The sequence below is a fragment of the Cupressus sempervirens genome, chromosome 3 (genome assembly GCF_028749045.1).
Source record: "Cupressus sempervirens isolate cs-2001-9-10 chromosome 3, ASM2874904v1, whole genome shotgun sequence".
Classification (NCBI taxonomy): Eukaryota; Viridiplantae; Streptophyta; class Pinopsida; order Cupressales; family Cupressaceae; genus Cupressus; species Cupressus sempervirens.
Genome location: NC_143120.1, coordinates 603196898 through 603212324, shown reverse-complemented (window position 1 = coordinate 603212324; position 15427 = coordinate 603196898). Strand labels below are relative to the sequence as shown.

Below are 15427 nucleotides of genomic sequence, written 5' to 3'. Positions count from 1 at the left end.
TAGGAGTTGTTTTGAGCCAAGAAGATAGACTTGTTTCTTATTTTAGTGAGAAGTTGAATGATGCCAAAAGAACATATTTTGTTTATGATAAGGAATTTTATGCTATAATTCAGGCATTGAAGGATTGGAGACACTATCTTCTTCTTAAGGAGTTTGTTTTGTATACTGATCATCAAGCTTTGCAATATTTTAATAGTCGAGGAAAATTAAACCAAAGGCATTTGAAGTGGGTTGAGTTTTTGCAGAGTTATACATTTGTTTTGAAACACAGGAGTGGGAAATTTAATTGAGTTGCAGATACTCTTAGTAGAAGACAACTTTTGCCGATAGAAATGCAAATTGAGGTAGTTGGGTTCAAGGAACTTAGTAATTTGTATCCAGAAGATCTTGATTTTGGTGAAGCTTGGAAGGCTGGTACAGAACGTATTACACTTGACAGGACAAAGTGGTTGGATTTCATAATCCAAGATGGTATGATGTTCAAAGAAAATCAGTTGTGCATTCCTAGAAGTTCAATGAGAGAGAATCTCATCAAGGAGAATCATAATGAAGGATCGGCTAGACATTTTGGGAGAGATAAGACCATTGCTTTGCTTGTTGACAATTATTATTGGCCATAGTTATAGCAAGATGTGAAGAAATTTTGTACAGAGTTGTAGAGTATGTCAGATGGAAAAAGGAGTAAAGCAAAATACGGGGTTGTATCAGTCATTACCTGTACCAGAGAAGTTGTGGGAGGATGTCAGCATGGATTTTGTTCTTGGATTACCAAGGACTGAGGGAGGGCATGATTCTATTTTTGTGGTGGTTGACAGGTTCTCAAAGATGGTACATTTCATTCCCTACAAGACTAGTGATGTTGTTCATGTGGTAGAGTTGTTTTTTAGAGAAGTGGTGACACTACATGGTCTGCCAAGGAGTATAGTTTTAGATCAAGATACCAAATTTGTTGGGTATATTTTGGCGTACATTGTGGAGGAAATTGAAGTTCAATTCATCACATCATCTATAGACTGATGGACAAACAGAGTTTGGTGAATAGGAGTTCAGGAAATTTGTTGAGATGCTTGGTTGGTGGTAAGCTAAAAAAATGGGATTTGATTTTACCAAAGACAAAATTTGCATATAATAATTATGTCAATAGGAGTACTAGTAAATCACCATTCTAGATTGTATATGGGAGTAGTCCAAGAAATGCTTCTAAACTGAGACAATTCGATAAAGGACAAACAAGTAGTGTTGAAGCTGAAGAATTTGCTGAATATTTGAAGAATATCCATGAGGAGGCGAGAAAGCACATTATCAAGATGAATATACAGTACAAGGCTGAGGCAGATGTGAAAATGAGATACAAGGTGTTTTAGATTGGAGATGAAGTCATGGTTCATTTGAGAAAGGAGTGTTTTTCAATGGGTAAATATAATAAGCTAAAAATGAAGAAGTTTGGACCATGCAAGATAGTGAAAAGGCACGATTTTGGAAATGCCTATGAAGTTGAGTTGCCTGCTGAATTGAATATTCACCAGTATTTAACATTTCAAATTTGATAGAGTATTATGAAGGAGGTGATGGCGATGAAGTTGCAGAAACACAGTGGAGTATTCCAGCAGCTAGTTCGGCTACATAGGCGATTGAGGAGATACTGGAGAGTCGTGTATGCAAAAGTACATGGAACAAAACTCATGAAGAATACCTAGTCAAATGGAAAGGGAGGCAAGTAGAAGATTTATCATGGCTAGCAAGGGAGGATGTTAACTGTCTTGGTTTTCCTCTAAACACCTAAGACGTTACGGGATCACTTCTCAAATTACCCTGAGTGTCTAATGCAAGAGCATCCTGGGTGTAAGAGCAATCTCACATCACCCAAAAATATTTTCTTTTTGTTTCTTGAATAAGGGTTGTGTTAGTGCGAAGAAGTTGTTTCTTGAGGCTTGCTACTTAGTCATACAAGCTTGGACTGTCCTAATTTCAGAGGTGGATATTCGTCTTGGATATATCAACCTACCAATTGAGGCTCTGTTCCATATCATGAGTCATCATGGATTTATTATAGATTTTGGGTGTGCAATTTTTGTATAAAAACTTTAGGCTCACTGTTGGAGGCCTAAATGTGCCTGGGTGAGGCCCAAAAACTCAACAGATGGGCGCTTGCGAATATTTGAGCTTGTAGACAAGGAGCTGAGGATTTCGAAAATTGTTTATAATAATCAATTAGAGAAACGGTTCAAAAGTTAGGGCCTTCCGAAGGTGGGTCGACCAAAACTTCCAAAATACAAAAATGTATTTGGCCAACTCTATATGTATTGTTAGGGTCTGTTGGCCTCAGGTATTAAGTTTGAGTGTCTAGAACCTTCTTGGGTGGCATAAAATTGCCTATTTAGGAAATGCCCATACATTGTCTAAGGCAACTCTAGGTGATAGTTTGTAGCTTTGTCTTGCAGATTATTATAATGAAGGCGCCCATGTGGGTTAGCATATTGTAATCCTGAATTCTGTAATTCCACATTTGCAGCAATAATAAGAAACTCAAATTTTGTTTTCGCAAATTGTTGTTATTTCTTTGTTTTTGTTATGTGTTTATGGTATTAAGGGGAGCACCCTTCATCAATATCATTCCTTTGCACCATATCTCTAATTAGTGATATTTGATCTCAATAGCCTTTGACATATCATGAAATACCAAGTTGGAGTCTACGTCAGTCTTGGCAAACCCCAAGATCCCTAGGTGTCCGCTTAAAAGGCCTTCCAATCTATACACGGAGAAATTCATTTCATGTCATGAATCTTATTCCTCTAGCTGCTACAATTTCCCAATCACTACATAAACCATCTCGACATGGTCTGCTGCCTTTGAATCAGTATGAGCAAGATCCTTGCAGATCAAATGAAGAAGATCCTATTGACCTCTTTGTTCAAGGTTGCCTCTAATGGATTTTTTAAACTCCCTCTTTTGAATAAGTTTCCCGAGCTACCCAATCTCATAGTAGCAATTATCAAGTTCTTCCTTACTTGAATGCAATCTCTGATTCTTCTTGGTCTTCCTTAAGAGATTAACTAATGCAAATGAAGTGTATGATTCCCTATTGAAGTTATAGCATGAATTATAACCACTAAAATTCATGTGCATTCATGAAACATGGATATTGTCTTATGTCTTGATGCTCCCATAGGGTGCAAAAATATTTCATGGCAAGATATATCATTCTTTTGACACCTTAACCCTCAATGGCCAGTAAGTTCGAGGCACATCTAGCCAGGTTTGTGGACACAACCAAGTCTAAAAATCCTTCAATGATTCCTATCAACTGGTCTGAAGTGACTGTTCTCTCAAAGACTTGTACAATGCTGGAGAACCTGGAAATCAACAAATTGCTTTTTTTTTTGTTTCTATTTTTGTTCTCTTTTTGTTTCAAATGACTCAGAACAATGAGGAGTTGATTCAAATCCTTCAAACAATGTTGAAGATGCCAAAGAGTGAACTGGAAAAGGTTGTTATGCTTGTCTTCATGTCCTAGAGGAGTGCTATTATGCCCATGGCTTGCCATTCACACTATTCCTCGATCTGGGAAATTCATGCAACTCTTGTTTCAAAGACTTGTACAATGCTGGAGACCCTGGAAATCAACAAATTGCCTTTTTTTTTGTTTCTAATTTTGTTCTCTTTTTGTTTTGAATAACTCAAAACAATGATGAGTTGATTCAAATCCTTCAAACAACGTTGAAGATGCCAAAGAGTGAACTGGAAAAGTTTGTTATGCTTGTCTTCATTTCCTAGAGGAGTGCTATTATGCCCATGGCTTGCCATTCACACTATTACTTGATCTTGGAAATTCATGCTGGCCTCAATATTATTTTTTCAATACGAGAAGATGTCATCAAACAACTAAAGTTTTATCACACCCACCATATGACTAATGTCCTCCTAAAATTTCCAGGTCTTTGATATTGGAAGAATTCAAACCTTCAATTATATGCAAGACTCAATATAATGTCATTGCTGAACCATGATACGCCTATCTTTGGAAATATTATAGTTCCATTCCATTATGACATAAATAATGCTATTAGCAATTTGTTTCGTTGGGTTTATGAACAGGTCTTATCCTTTTGCACGATGTTAATAATCATCCTTGTATCTGTTATTAAATATATTTGCAAATTATTATGGCATCAACTTTGTGATCACTCCCTTGGCAAATATAACCTTTTATTGATGCTTCTACATCTCTGTTTTGTCACTGATTTGGCCACTCTGCTAATTATCATCTATGTGGGTATTACAACTGATATTGTAAGCTGTCAAATTTTGATCAATAAACTACCTTCCATCGATACCTATGTCATGTTGAGGCGCCATCTTGTATAAGGCGATTCGTGGCATATTTTTCTGCGGTGATCTATAATCTGTATTTCTGTCCACACTGCTTCTCATTTGATGTATATCCATGCAGCAAAGAATTCAAGTTATCCTTCATTTATATTGGTGGTAAAGATTCAGAGTTCCTATTTGCTTTACTACTTATAACTGTTCATATCCAAACTTCACAATCATGACAAGAAACTGTTTATATGTAACTCCAATGATAATGGATTCAAAGTGCAAACTGAACTTCTGTAGCAGCCACTTCCGCAAATAGTTTGGTGAACACTTTTAAGATTAAAAAAATTGAAAGACCAGTTTTCAGTTGAGAGAACAATAATGGAGGATTATTGTGTCTTCACTCTTTGCGGATGGAGAAACCAGCTCCAAACTTTTAGTGCTTCACATGCCCAGGTGAAAACTCATGACTATAAACTCAAGTCACAGCACTGTCTTATTTGTTCAGGTGATGCTTGTACAATACCCATGATGACATGTTTCAACTCATGCAAGGGCAGTCATGACAGAATAAGATCTGAAAAGCTATTGAGCAAACTGTGCATGCAGTTTTATAATTGAATCGATAGTCACAAGAGGCACATTTTCTTAGCACATGATAGAACAAATTTCAGATTTCCATTGCCATTTTCATCATTCACAGCTGAAGAAATTTAGTATGTCTCTGATACTGTGTTGTTTTCTGTGTATATATAATATATTTAGTATGTACTAAGAGACGAAGTTCACTACTGCTATATATTTATCATTGGTGCCCCTCTAGCAAGAGTGGTCCTTCATGTGGCCCTATTAATTATATTATGCTATTATATAATATAATTATATTATTATTATAATAATGATCTCTTATAGTGTATTATATACTAATTTATATATTTAATAATTTATTATATTTCACAACCTTTATGTTATCTATGTCGGCCTAAAGGAATCTAACCATAGCTACAATACATTTACAGTTAGTTCACCTATTCTCCCTTGGATAATGATGCAATAGGTGAGGCGAGGGATTTAGTGATTTGTCTAGTCACCTATCCAATGTGTAGGATTATTAGTCTTTAGGGTGTATGCAAGTCTCTGTGTTAGGAGCTTGTTTATTTGTTGTCCCATAACTATCTAAGGGAGTTGTGATGGAAGGTTCCCTATAATACAGGGTATGAAATTTCTACAAATATGCTTATTAACAAAATACTAAATAGCATGTAGAAGCATGATATTTTTCCTGTATAAAGTTTTCTTGTTTAGCTTCTGTAAACTTTGCCAAAATATAATTAAGTTATGCTCAAGATGAAGAATCCTTGCCAACTCTAGTTAAATGGCAGTTTGCAAATTTAGGAACTCACCTTCTGCCGAAAATGGAACAGAAAGGAGGTCTTTTAATTTATTTTTTAAAATCTAAATCTAAATTTTATGAGCTTTTGCCTTTCTAAAACGTGTCTTTTAATGCATTTTAAAAACCAAATCCAACTTTTCCATCTTTTCCCAAATTTTTGTCACAATTCATCTTTTGAAGGTTCATACCACTTAAAGATGTTTTCATGGATTTATGAATCCCAATAGAGCCTGCCAGGCCTATCTTGTAAGCATTTTAGCCAACTTGCTATATCATTTTAAGCGAATTGCTATTCAATCAGACGACTATTTTCTGTCACCCTCGACCACTTCTCACCCAAAAATATTCACACCATGTCAACAAAGTTGAACTTATGTGCGAATTGGTGTTGGTCATGTCAACCCTTGCACGTTCAGCCACAGGTATGGGAAGGGGCTGGAAAACTTTCGTTTAATTCAGTGGAATCCCAAAATTATGGTAGAGTGAAGCTTAACTTGTAAGCCTACTTGGTGTAATAAAAGAAAAAGGAAAACTAGGGAACTACTCGAAGACTGGGTTATAGTAAAAAGCGATTATTCACATTTGCCCTAAATTGAATGCAAATTCTTGTTAAATAATTTATTTGTTTTCTGTATTCACAGGTCAATAATAGATTTTCTAGTCTTCTTTGAGCATTGCTCTTTACCATACCACAGTTGTATTATCGAATGACAACATCTGCTAAACCTTTTTGTTTAAATATTTTCAATTGTTCTTTGGAAAGGTTGTCTTTGAAACATGTTCTTCTCTATCTGTCTGCAGATTTGGACAAAAGAAGGATGTGTATGTGTATCGCCTGGTCGCTCATGGGACAATGGAGGAAAAAATTTATAAACGACAGGTAAAAACTCCTCTGTTCCAAAAATTGCCTTGATGAGAGATATTCATGACCTATATTGAATGTGTTTGCATTTTAACAGGTTACAAAAGAAGGTCTTGCCGCAAGGGTCGTTGATCAACAGCAGGTTCACAGGACCATGACTAAAGAGGAAATTTTGCATCTCTTCAAGCTTGAAGACAATGACAGCGCTGGCCATCATTATGAGGGAGGCCAAGAGCCAATGACGAATCAGCTGGAGAATACAGAAGCAATCCTACACGATGGATATGAAAAGACAGCAGTTAATCCACTTGGTTCACTACCAACTGACGCTGCCTTTATGAAGCGAATACTTGAGAAGCACAGCTCAAGGTATAATATATATAGGGAAAGGATAGTATTCAGGCACATTTTGGTTGTTGTCGTTAACTAGAGATGCTTTGTTAGATTGAATATATTGTAATTATGCATGTTGGTAAAATATTGGTGCAGTTGGATTTTTAATTATCATGAACACGAGACCCTTCTTCAGGAGAATGAAGATGAAAGACTTTCCAAAGAAGAGCGGGAGATGGCTTTGGAGAATTTCAAGAAATTTGTGGAATCAGAAAAACACAAACATTCAGTCGAGAATTCTGTTGATTGGGTGGAAGTAACCAACCGCCCAGTTGAGCAGAATGCAAACAACATGGAATTTGCATCGGTGCAGATAGCAGAAAAATCCACTAGTAATCATGCCCTGTATCAAGATACTGATAGTATTGACGCTACAATGTTGCAGAGCACAATCCAGAAATATAATAATAGGACTCAACCTGACGAACCCCAGTTGCACGGTGCTGAAACTGTTGTAGTACGTAATGCATCACAGAAATGTAGTAACAAGACTCATGCTCATCTCTTACTTCGAAATAATGTGAAGACTAATAATAATATAGCATGCACTGAATGTGGTAGAGAGATTGGTTGGGAGAATCTGGTTAAGGGTGTAAGGAGATAGCCTTCAACTGCTCCACTTTTTTTTGCAGATGAAAGCTGTTTTATCTGGTAAAGATACACGCTCGTATATATGTGCATATGAATTGATGGACTTGCATCTGAGCTAACAATTTTGAACGTTTAAGCAGCTGTTTTGCTTTTCTGCTGAAAGAAATTTTGTGGCCGGATTTTGAAATTTGTTTCTTGTATAAAAATGTATTCACAATGTTTTATTGGGTGACTAATTAAGCTATATCAATATTTTAAAAGAGGGTTACAAATATGGTTTAACTGCTGCATGAAGTATGCTGTGTTATTATGATCTTGAAAATGCGTTAAATGAAGAAATGAATTTTAATGATATGGAGGAGATCATCAGTCAATGAGATGAAGAGACGAAGGGGAGTACCTGTTATCTTCAAACAATTTTAAAGTTCCTCTCAGCACGGGGTATAGCAAGGGAGAGTCATAAAGGGGGTAAGTTTATGTGTTGATAATAAGCTAAAGGGTTTATATGAACTACTATCAGGAAATGTGCTTCAAAAAATTATCTAAAATTTATCTAGTTGAATTAGGATAGCAATATCACAAGCTAAAAGATGTTTAATCTATATAAAGTTGTAAAAAATAATTTTAATTAATTAATATTTTATACATATGGATTGAAAATGAATGAGTAAATTTTATGATTAAAATATATGAAGTGTAACAATTTATAATTTTATTAATTTATGCAACTTGTTTGTTTGCTATTAAACTTACAGTTACTCATTAAATTAAATTTTAAAAATAATTAAACTTAAAAAGGAGAGTGAAGAGCTCGTGACAATGACCCATCTTAGCAAGTAATCTTTTATCAGGGTTTGATAAAAAGGTAATCATATTGTAATTTATTTAAATTTGCATAAAATAATGGGTGATTAATTTTTTATTTTTTTAAAAAAATATATCAAATGAATTGAAGATAAACTACTATATTTTATGTTTAAAATTTATAGTTTGTACATAAATATAAAGGAATGGAATGTTACAAAGCAAGCATTGTAGTCGCATCATAAAAAATGGCAATAAAGGACCCATGTGGTGGAAGAAGTGCTTGGCCAAGGTATAATCACCTTGATCTTGGCAAGCAATTAATCTCAATATTACTCTCTGTTGTAGGGTAAATAATGTTGGCGTACTTGCTATAAGAAATGGGAGGGAGCCATAGTGAGATTAAGAATCAAGCAAGCATAAGAAAACCTTTCACTCGGACCAATTTAGAGATTGCTTTTGGAGTGGAAAACCTTTTAGATAGAAATTTAGATTAATAAAGAGGACAAACACCAATGAAAAATAGAAGGCATTTGTCATTGACTCAAAATTAATTGACCTTGGAGCATTTAAGAGACCGAGTCTTCATTGTGAAATTGAATGTAGCAAGACAAATAATATTATTTTGTGGGTGGACCAATAATGGTCATGTAGTTGCTAGATCTCTCTCAGATGCCTAGTTTGCATCAATCAGTTTTTAGCAAAAGAAATTATATTCGGGAAAATGCCTCTTAGATGATAGATCCAATTTTTATCTTTTAAATTGGGAACTCAATTTTGATCTTGTAATGCAAAATAGATTCCCAAAATGGGTTAGATTGAAAAAAATACCAACTAAATATTAGATCTAATTGCTCTAGAAAAATATAAGAAGCCATAAGCTTCTTCATGTGTCAAATAAGAAGATTCCTACTTTGGAAAATCAAGATCCAAGACTAAAATTGTAGTAGATATTTGATATGGAGATAATATAGCTAGGCAATTTGGAAATCATTTCTTAAAATGTAAATTGGTTCCAAAAAGTTGAAATTGATATGGGAAGGACTTGCTACTAGTTGCTTTGACAATAAGGAAGTAGTGAGGAAGGACATGCTTCTCTTGAAGATAAACCTTTCATAGAAAAGCAAGTAGTAAACCAAACCATGTAGATTTCACACAAAAAAGGACAAGGGTATAATAATTGAGTGAGAAATCATTGGAGTAGAAAATGGCTCTTTGGATCAAGAGGAAGATTTGAAGAGACAATCTAATGAATAATCCATGCCCTAAAGAAAATATCAAAATGATGCTCAAACAAAATTGTCTAGGATAATAACACTAACCAAACACTATAATTTGAGATTAGGAAAGAGAAGGGTGCATTCCATCAATTGCAATAGCAACCCTGATATGGTGGGGTTCATCTTTGAATTTTCTTGGTTATTTTTCCTCCATGTTTTAATTCTTTTGATGCGACCAATATTTACATGACTCCATCTTAAATCTTATTTTTTGAATGCTAGTCTATCAATTGTGCAAGTGGTTTGCGATTAAACATTCATTGATGTTTTCCTATAATGGGCATCTAGTGTAAAACCTTCTTTGAAGCTATATGACCTTGTACATCAATACAATATCTCTTCTCTTTGCATACATGACATTCTAGCTTGCTTTGATAATCATCTATACAGAAGGCAATCATTTATACACAAATGAATTTGCTTATATTCAATCCCCAACTCAACCAAAATTAGATGCACCTCTCTGCATGTTGATGACAACACATTCTTGTAGGGGAATATTTTAGTTTTCACTGCCCTGTAAGATTGATAGATATTACATCGATTGAGTTGACTTATGATGAACATGATTGATATTTCAATATATACTAGGACCATGTATTTACAAATATATGGTATAACATTCCCCTTTAAAAGTTACAAACAAAGTTGATGAATGTTTATATTCACCCGATTGATAATGCAAAGTAAGAAATAGATTTCATTTCATGTTAGTAGGGTGGTCAATGCTTTGTATGACCAACCAAATAATGACTATCTCTAATAATATTAATATGACCACCATTTATTTTTTTGCGATGTGGAGCCTAATCTGACTCAAAGGTTTATTCGATGCGATTTTCCCCTAGATTGTTTCTACGGGGGCAAGGGGTAGTGCCCCTTGCAGGGTCCTAGGGCACTTTACTATTGTAAAAAGTGTCAACTGTTATTTTTCTATTACACGACTTATTCTAACTCTAATTTTGTAAGTGGAAAACGCTTTTATGAAATGGCTTAGGGTTAGGGATTTTTTAATGTATGATGAGGTTGTAGCTTCTTGCAGTGGTATTGAGCTATAAGAGATTGTGGATTGTAATCACTAGATAATAATAATAATGGAGTTGTTGGTGGACGTAGCCTAGGGATTGGGTGCAACATATTAAATTTGTGTCTTGTGTTCTCTTCTGTGTGATTTATTATTTAATGATATTAGTAATATTTTGCATGTAATTGTTATTTCTGCCAATGGTTGATCCTAACAAGTGGTATCAGAGCCAGGTTGTTGTCATTTTTTTTTAGCCCAAGCTTTTTCTTTTTTTAGCTATCATATGTAGGAAGGTCTCACAATGATGGTAGATGAGTGTAAATAGAAGGTTGAGAAGTTTAATGGGTGGAATTTTCAATTATGAAAAATACAAATGGAGAGCTATCTTTATCAGAAGGATTTATGGAGGTCATTGGAAGGAAAAACTAAGAAATAAGGAACTTGGATAGATGAGGAGTGTGAAATTTTGGATAGAAAGACACTTGGAAGTATTTGATTATGCCTCACACTATCAGTGGTATTTAACATTACAAAAGTGAAGAAAATGGAAGAATTGATGCAAACTATAGCGAAATTGTATAAAAAGCCCTCTACTTTAAACAAGGTATTTCTCATGAAGTGTTTATTTAATACGAAGATGACAAAATGTGGATCTATTGCAAATAATTTAAATGAGTTTAATACAGTTACTAGTCAGTTATCTTCCATGAATGTTAATTTTGATGAAGAAATTAGGGGTCTCTTGATTTTGTTTTCTTTGCCTAAAAGTTAGAATGGCTTGGTGATGGTTGTGAGTAATTTTGTTTCTAGATCTAATACTTTAAAATTTGATGACATGGTTGGTGTTATTTTGAGTGAGGAAACTTGTAGGAAAGCTTTAGTGTATCTACATCAGAAACTACTTTGAATGCAAAAAACAAAGGTAGACTGATTGAGAGAGGAAGTAATTATGGAAATCATGGAAAATCAAGGGGGGAGAGTTCTCAATCCAGAGGACCAAGAGATTGTTGGTACTGTGGGAAACCAGGGCATAACAAGAAAGATTGTTGGACTTGAATGAATGTTGAAGGAGAGAAACTAGAAGGGCACAAGGAGGCAAATGTGGTAAGTAACAAATCCAAAAAGGATGCTTTGCTTCTTGCTTTATAAAGTGTTGATGATTCTTGGGTTCTAGATTTAGGTACTTCATTTCATGCTACTCCCCATAGAGGTTATTTTTTAGATTATGTCCAAGGGGACTTTGGGCTTGTTTATTTGGGATAATGAACCCTGTTAGATTGTTGGAAAGGGAAAAATTAAGATTAAGTTGCAAAATGAGAATCATTGGCTAGGGCAAGAGGTAAAAGATGTTCCAAGGCTGAGTAGGAATTTAATTTTAGCAAGACAACTAGGTGATGAGGGTTGCGTAGTTATTGTTAACGAAAAAAAATGGAAGGTTTCAAAAGGTTCTTTTGTAGTAGCAAAATTTGTAAAGTAAACACCTTATATCTTTGTACAGGTCATATTGTTTCTTCTATTTTAATTGTTTAAAAAAAACAAGAATGTTCATGAATAGTTGATGTAGTTGAGCAGAGAGAACAAATAGTTGTTGTAGATTATGATACATCTCTATGACACAACAGACTTGGGCACATGAGTGAGAAATGTGTGAAGTTAATTCATTCGAAGAAAGTTTTACCAAGTCTGAAATTTATCGATATGGATTTCTGTGAAAGTTGTGTGAATGGAAAAAAAAAGAGTTGATTTTGTGAAGAGTGGGAAGGAAATGTAAAACGAGAAATTAGAGTTCGTGCATATAGATGTACGGGGACCAACTCAAGTATCTTCACTTGGTGGCTCTCAATATTATGTTACATTTATTGATGATGCAACTAGAAAAGTATGGGTTTATTTTCTTAAACAAAAATCTGATATATTTGTAACTTTTAAGAAATTGAAATGCTTGGTTGAGAATGAGATTGGTAAAAAACTAAAATATCTCAGATTTGATAATAGTGGTGATTATTAGAGAAATGAATTTCAAGATTATTGCTCCACTAATGGTATTTATAGATAGAAAATTGTTCCAAGGACTCCATAGGAAAATGAAGTGGTTGAATGCATGAATAGGACAAGAATGGAGTGTACAAGGAGCATGAGGTTGCATGTTGGGCTGGCCTTAAACATATGAGTAGAGGTTGTCAATACTATTATATATTTGATTAATAGAGGTCCCTCTAGTCCTTTGGGTTGTGGTATTCCAGAGGAAGCATGGACTGGTAAGAAGGTGCGTTATTATTTTCTTATAGCCTTTGGTTGTGAAGCATTTGCACATATATATTCTTAAAATAGAACTAAGCTAGAAGCTAAGTCAAAGAAATATATATTTGTTGGATATGACATTGATGAATTTGGTTATAAGCTTTGAGATTTTGAAAATTGTAAAATTGTAAGAAGCAAGGATGTCACGTTTAATGAGAAGCTGTTGTGCAAAACTTTGTTGCAACAGCATAAGAAGAAAGAAAATGATTATGTAGTGCTGGATGACACTTCAAAAGATGACGTTTTAGCAGTTCCTTTGTGCTTTGCAACAACCACAATAGCAAATACCACACACCCATGTGAATGTTAGACAATCAACAAGGCTATGTAGACCTCCATAAAGGTTTTCTGCCTCTTTGTACTTTATTTTACTAATAGATGCTAGTGAACCCGAATGTTGTGATGAAGTTGTGCAGGTGGATACAAAGATTCAGTGGGAGTTTGCAATGAAAGAAAAAATGGACTCCTTGCTGGAAATTTAGACATGGGACTTATGTAAGTTGTCTACAATTAAATGAGCTTTCTAGAATAAATTGGTTTATAGGTTGAAAGAAGCAGATGAAGATAAGAAAAGATTTAAATCCAGGTTAGTAGTAACAAGATTTGCATAGAAAAGGTCATTGATTTTGATGAGATATTTTCTCCTATTGTTAAAATGACTTCTATTCATACTATTTTAAGTATTATGGCTACTAAAAATTTTCTTTTGGAGAAACTTGATGTTAAAACAACATTTCATAGTGATTTGGATGAAGAGATACATATAGTACAACCATAGGGGTTTGAGGTCAAAGGTAAGGAGAACTTTGTGTGCAGATTGAAGAAAAGTATATATGGCTTAAAGTAAGCACCTTGGCAATGGTATCTCAAATTTGACAATTTTATGAATGAGCATGGGTATAGTCAGTGTCATTCTGACCATTGTGTTTATTTTAAAAGGTTAGATGATGACAACTCTATTATTTTATGTTTATATGTTGATGATATGTTTGTAGTTGGGTCTAACATGGGTCACATTAAGGGGTTAAAAGAACAGTTATCACATTCATTTTCTATGAAGGATTTGCGGGTGGTAAAGAAAATCCTTGGTATGACTATAGACATAATAGAAAATTGACATTATCTCTGGTTGATTATATTGAGAAGGTGTCGCAATGTTTCTCTATGGAAATTGTAAGAAATAGGGATGTCATAAACAATGAGAAGGTGTTGTGCAAAGATCTATTGCAACATCACAAGAAGAAAGAAAATGATTATGTAGTGTTGGATGATACACCAAAATATGATGTTCTAGAAGTTTCTTATGCTCCACAACAACCACAACAACAAATACCACACACCCATGTGAATGCTAGATGGTTAACAAGGCTAAGTAGAACTCCAGAAAGATTTTCTCCCTCTTTGTACTTATTTTATTAACAGATTCTGGTGAACTTGAATGTTATGATGAAGTTGTGTAGGTGGATACAAAGACTTAGTGGGAGTTTGTAATGAAAGAAGAAATGGACTCTTGCTGAAAATTTAGACATGGGACTTATGCAAGTTGTCTACAGGTAAATGGGAATTCTAGAATAAATGGGTTAACAGGTTGAAAGAAGTGGATGGAGATAAGAAAAGATTTGAAGCCAAGTTAGTGGTAAAAAGATTTGCATAGAAAATGGACATTGATTTTGATGAGATATTTTCTCCTATTGTTAAAATGACTTCTATTCTTACTATTTTAAGTATGGTGGCTAATGAAAACTTGCATTTGGAGAAACTTGATGTTAAAACAACCTTTCATCATGATGATTTGGGTGAAGAGATATATATGGTACAACCACATAGATTTGAGTTCAAAGGTAAGGAGAAATTTATATGCAAATTGAAGAAAAGATTTTATGGCTTGAAGCAAGCACCTCAACAATGGTATCTAAAATTTGATAGTTTTATTAATAAGTGTAGTTATACTCAATGTCATGATGACCATTGTGTTTATTTTAAGAGGTTAGATGATGACATCTATATTATTCTATGTTTATATGTTGATGATATGCTTGTAGTCGGGTCTAATATGGATCACATTAAGGGTTTAAAAGAACATTTAGCACATTCATTTTCTATGAAGAATTTGGGGGCAGCAAAGAAAATTTTTGGTATGAAAATAGACAAAACAGAAAATTGAGATTATCTCAAGTTGATTATATTAAGAAGGTGTTACAACATTTCTCTATGGAAAATGCTAAAGTTATCTGCACACCTTTTCTTGGTCATTTGAAATTGACTAAGGAGATGTGTCCAAAGACACCAGAACTTGAGGCTAAAATGTTGAAGGTATCTTATGCTTCAGTTGTAGTCAGCTTAATGTATACCATGTTATGCACTATGGAAGATATTGCACATGTAGTGGGAGTTGCTAGCAAGTATATGAGTCATCCAAGGATTGAGCATTGGAATGTAGTTAAATGGATTCTCAAATATT

The 15427-nt window shown here is 34.3% G+C and overlaps 1 protein-coding gene across 6 annotated transcripts in view; it reads left to right on the top strand.

Moving 5' to 3' along the window:
* The window catches only part of ATRX (P-loop containing nucleoside triphosphate hydrolases superfamily protein), a 273756-nt gene extending 265939 nt beyond the window's left edge, over positions 1–7817 (top strand). For 4 of the 6 annotated variants that reach the window (XM_089821112.1, XM_089821111.1, XM_089821110.1 and 1 more), the window contains 3 exons: positions 6513–6591; positions 6671–6942; positions 7063–7817. In XM_089821112.1, the coding sequence (XP_089677238.1) occupies positions 6513–6591; positions 6671–6942; positions 7063–7570 (859 nt within the window). In that variant the 3' untranslated portion in view covers positions 7571–7817. The remainder of the gene's footprint in view (positions 1–6512; positions 6592–6670; positions 6943–7062) is intronic. The other 2 variants (XM_089821115.1, XM_089821114.1) reach the window with 1 other exon arrangement.
* The last annotated feature ends 7610 nt before the right edge of the window (positions 7818–15427 follow it).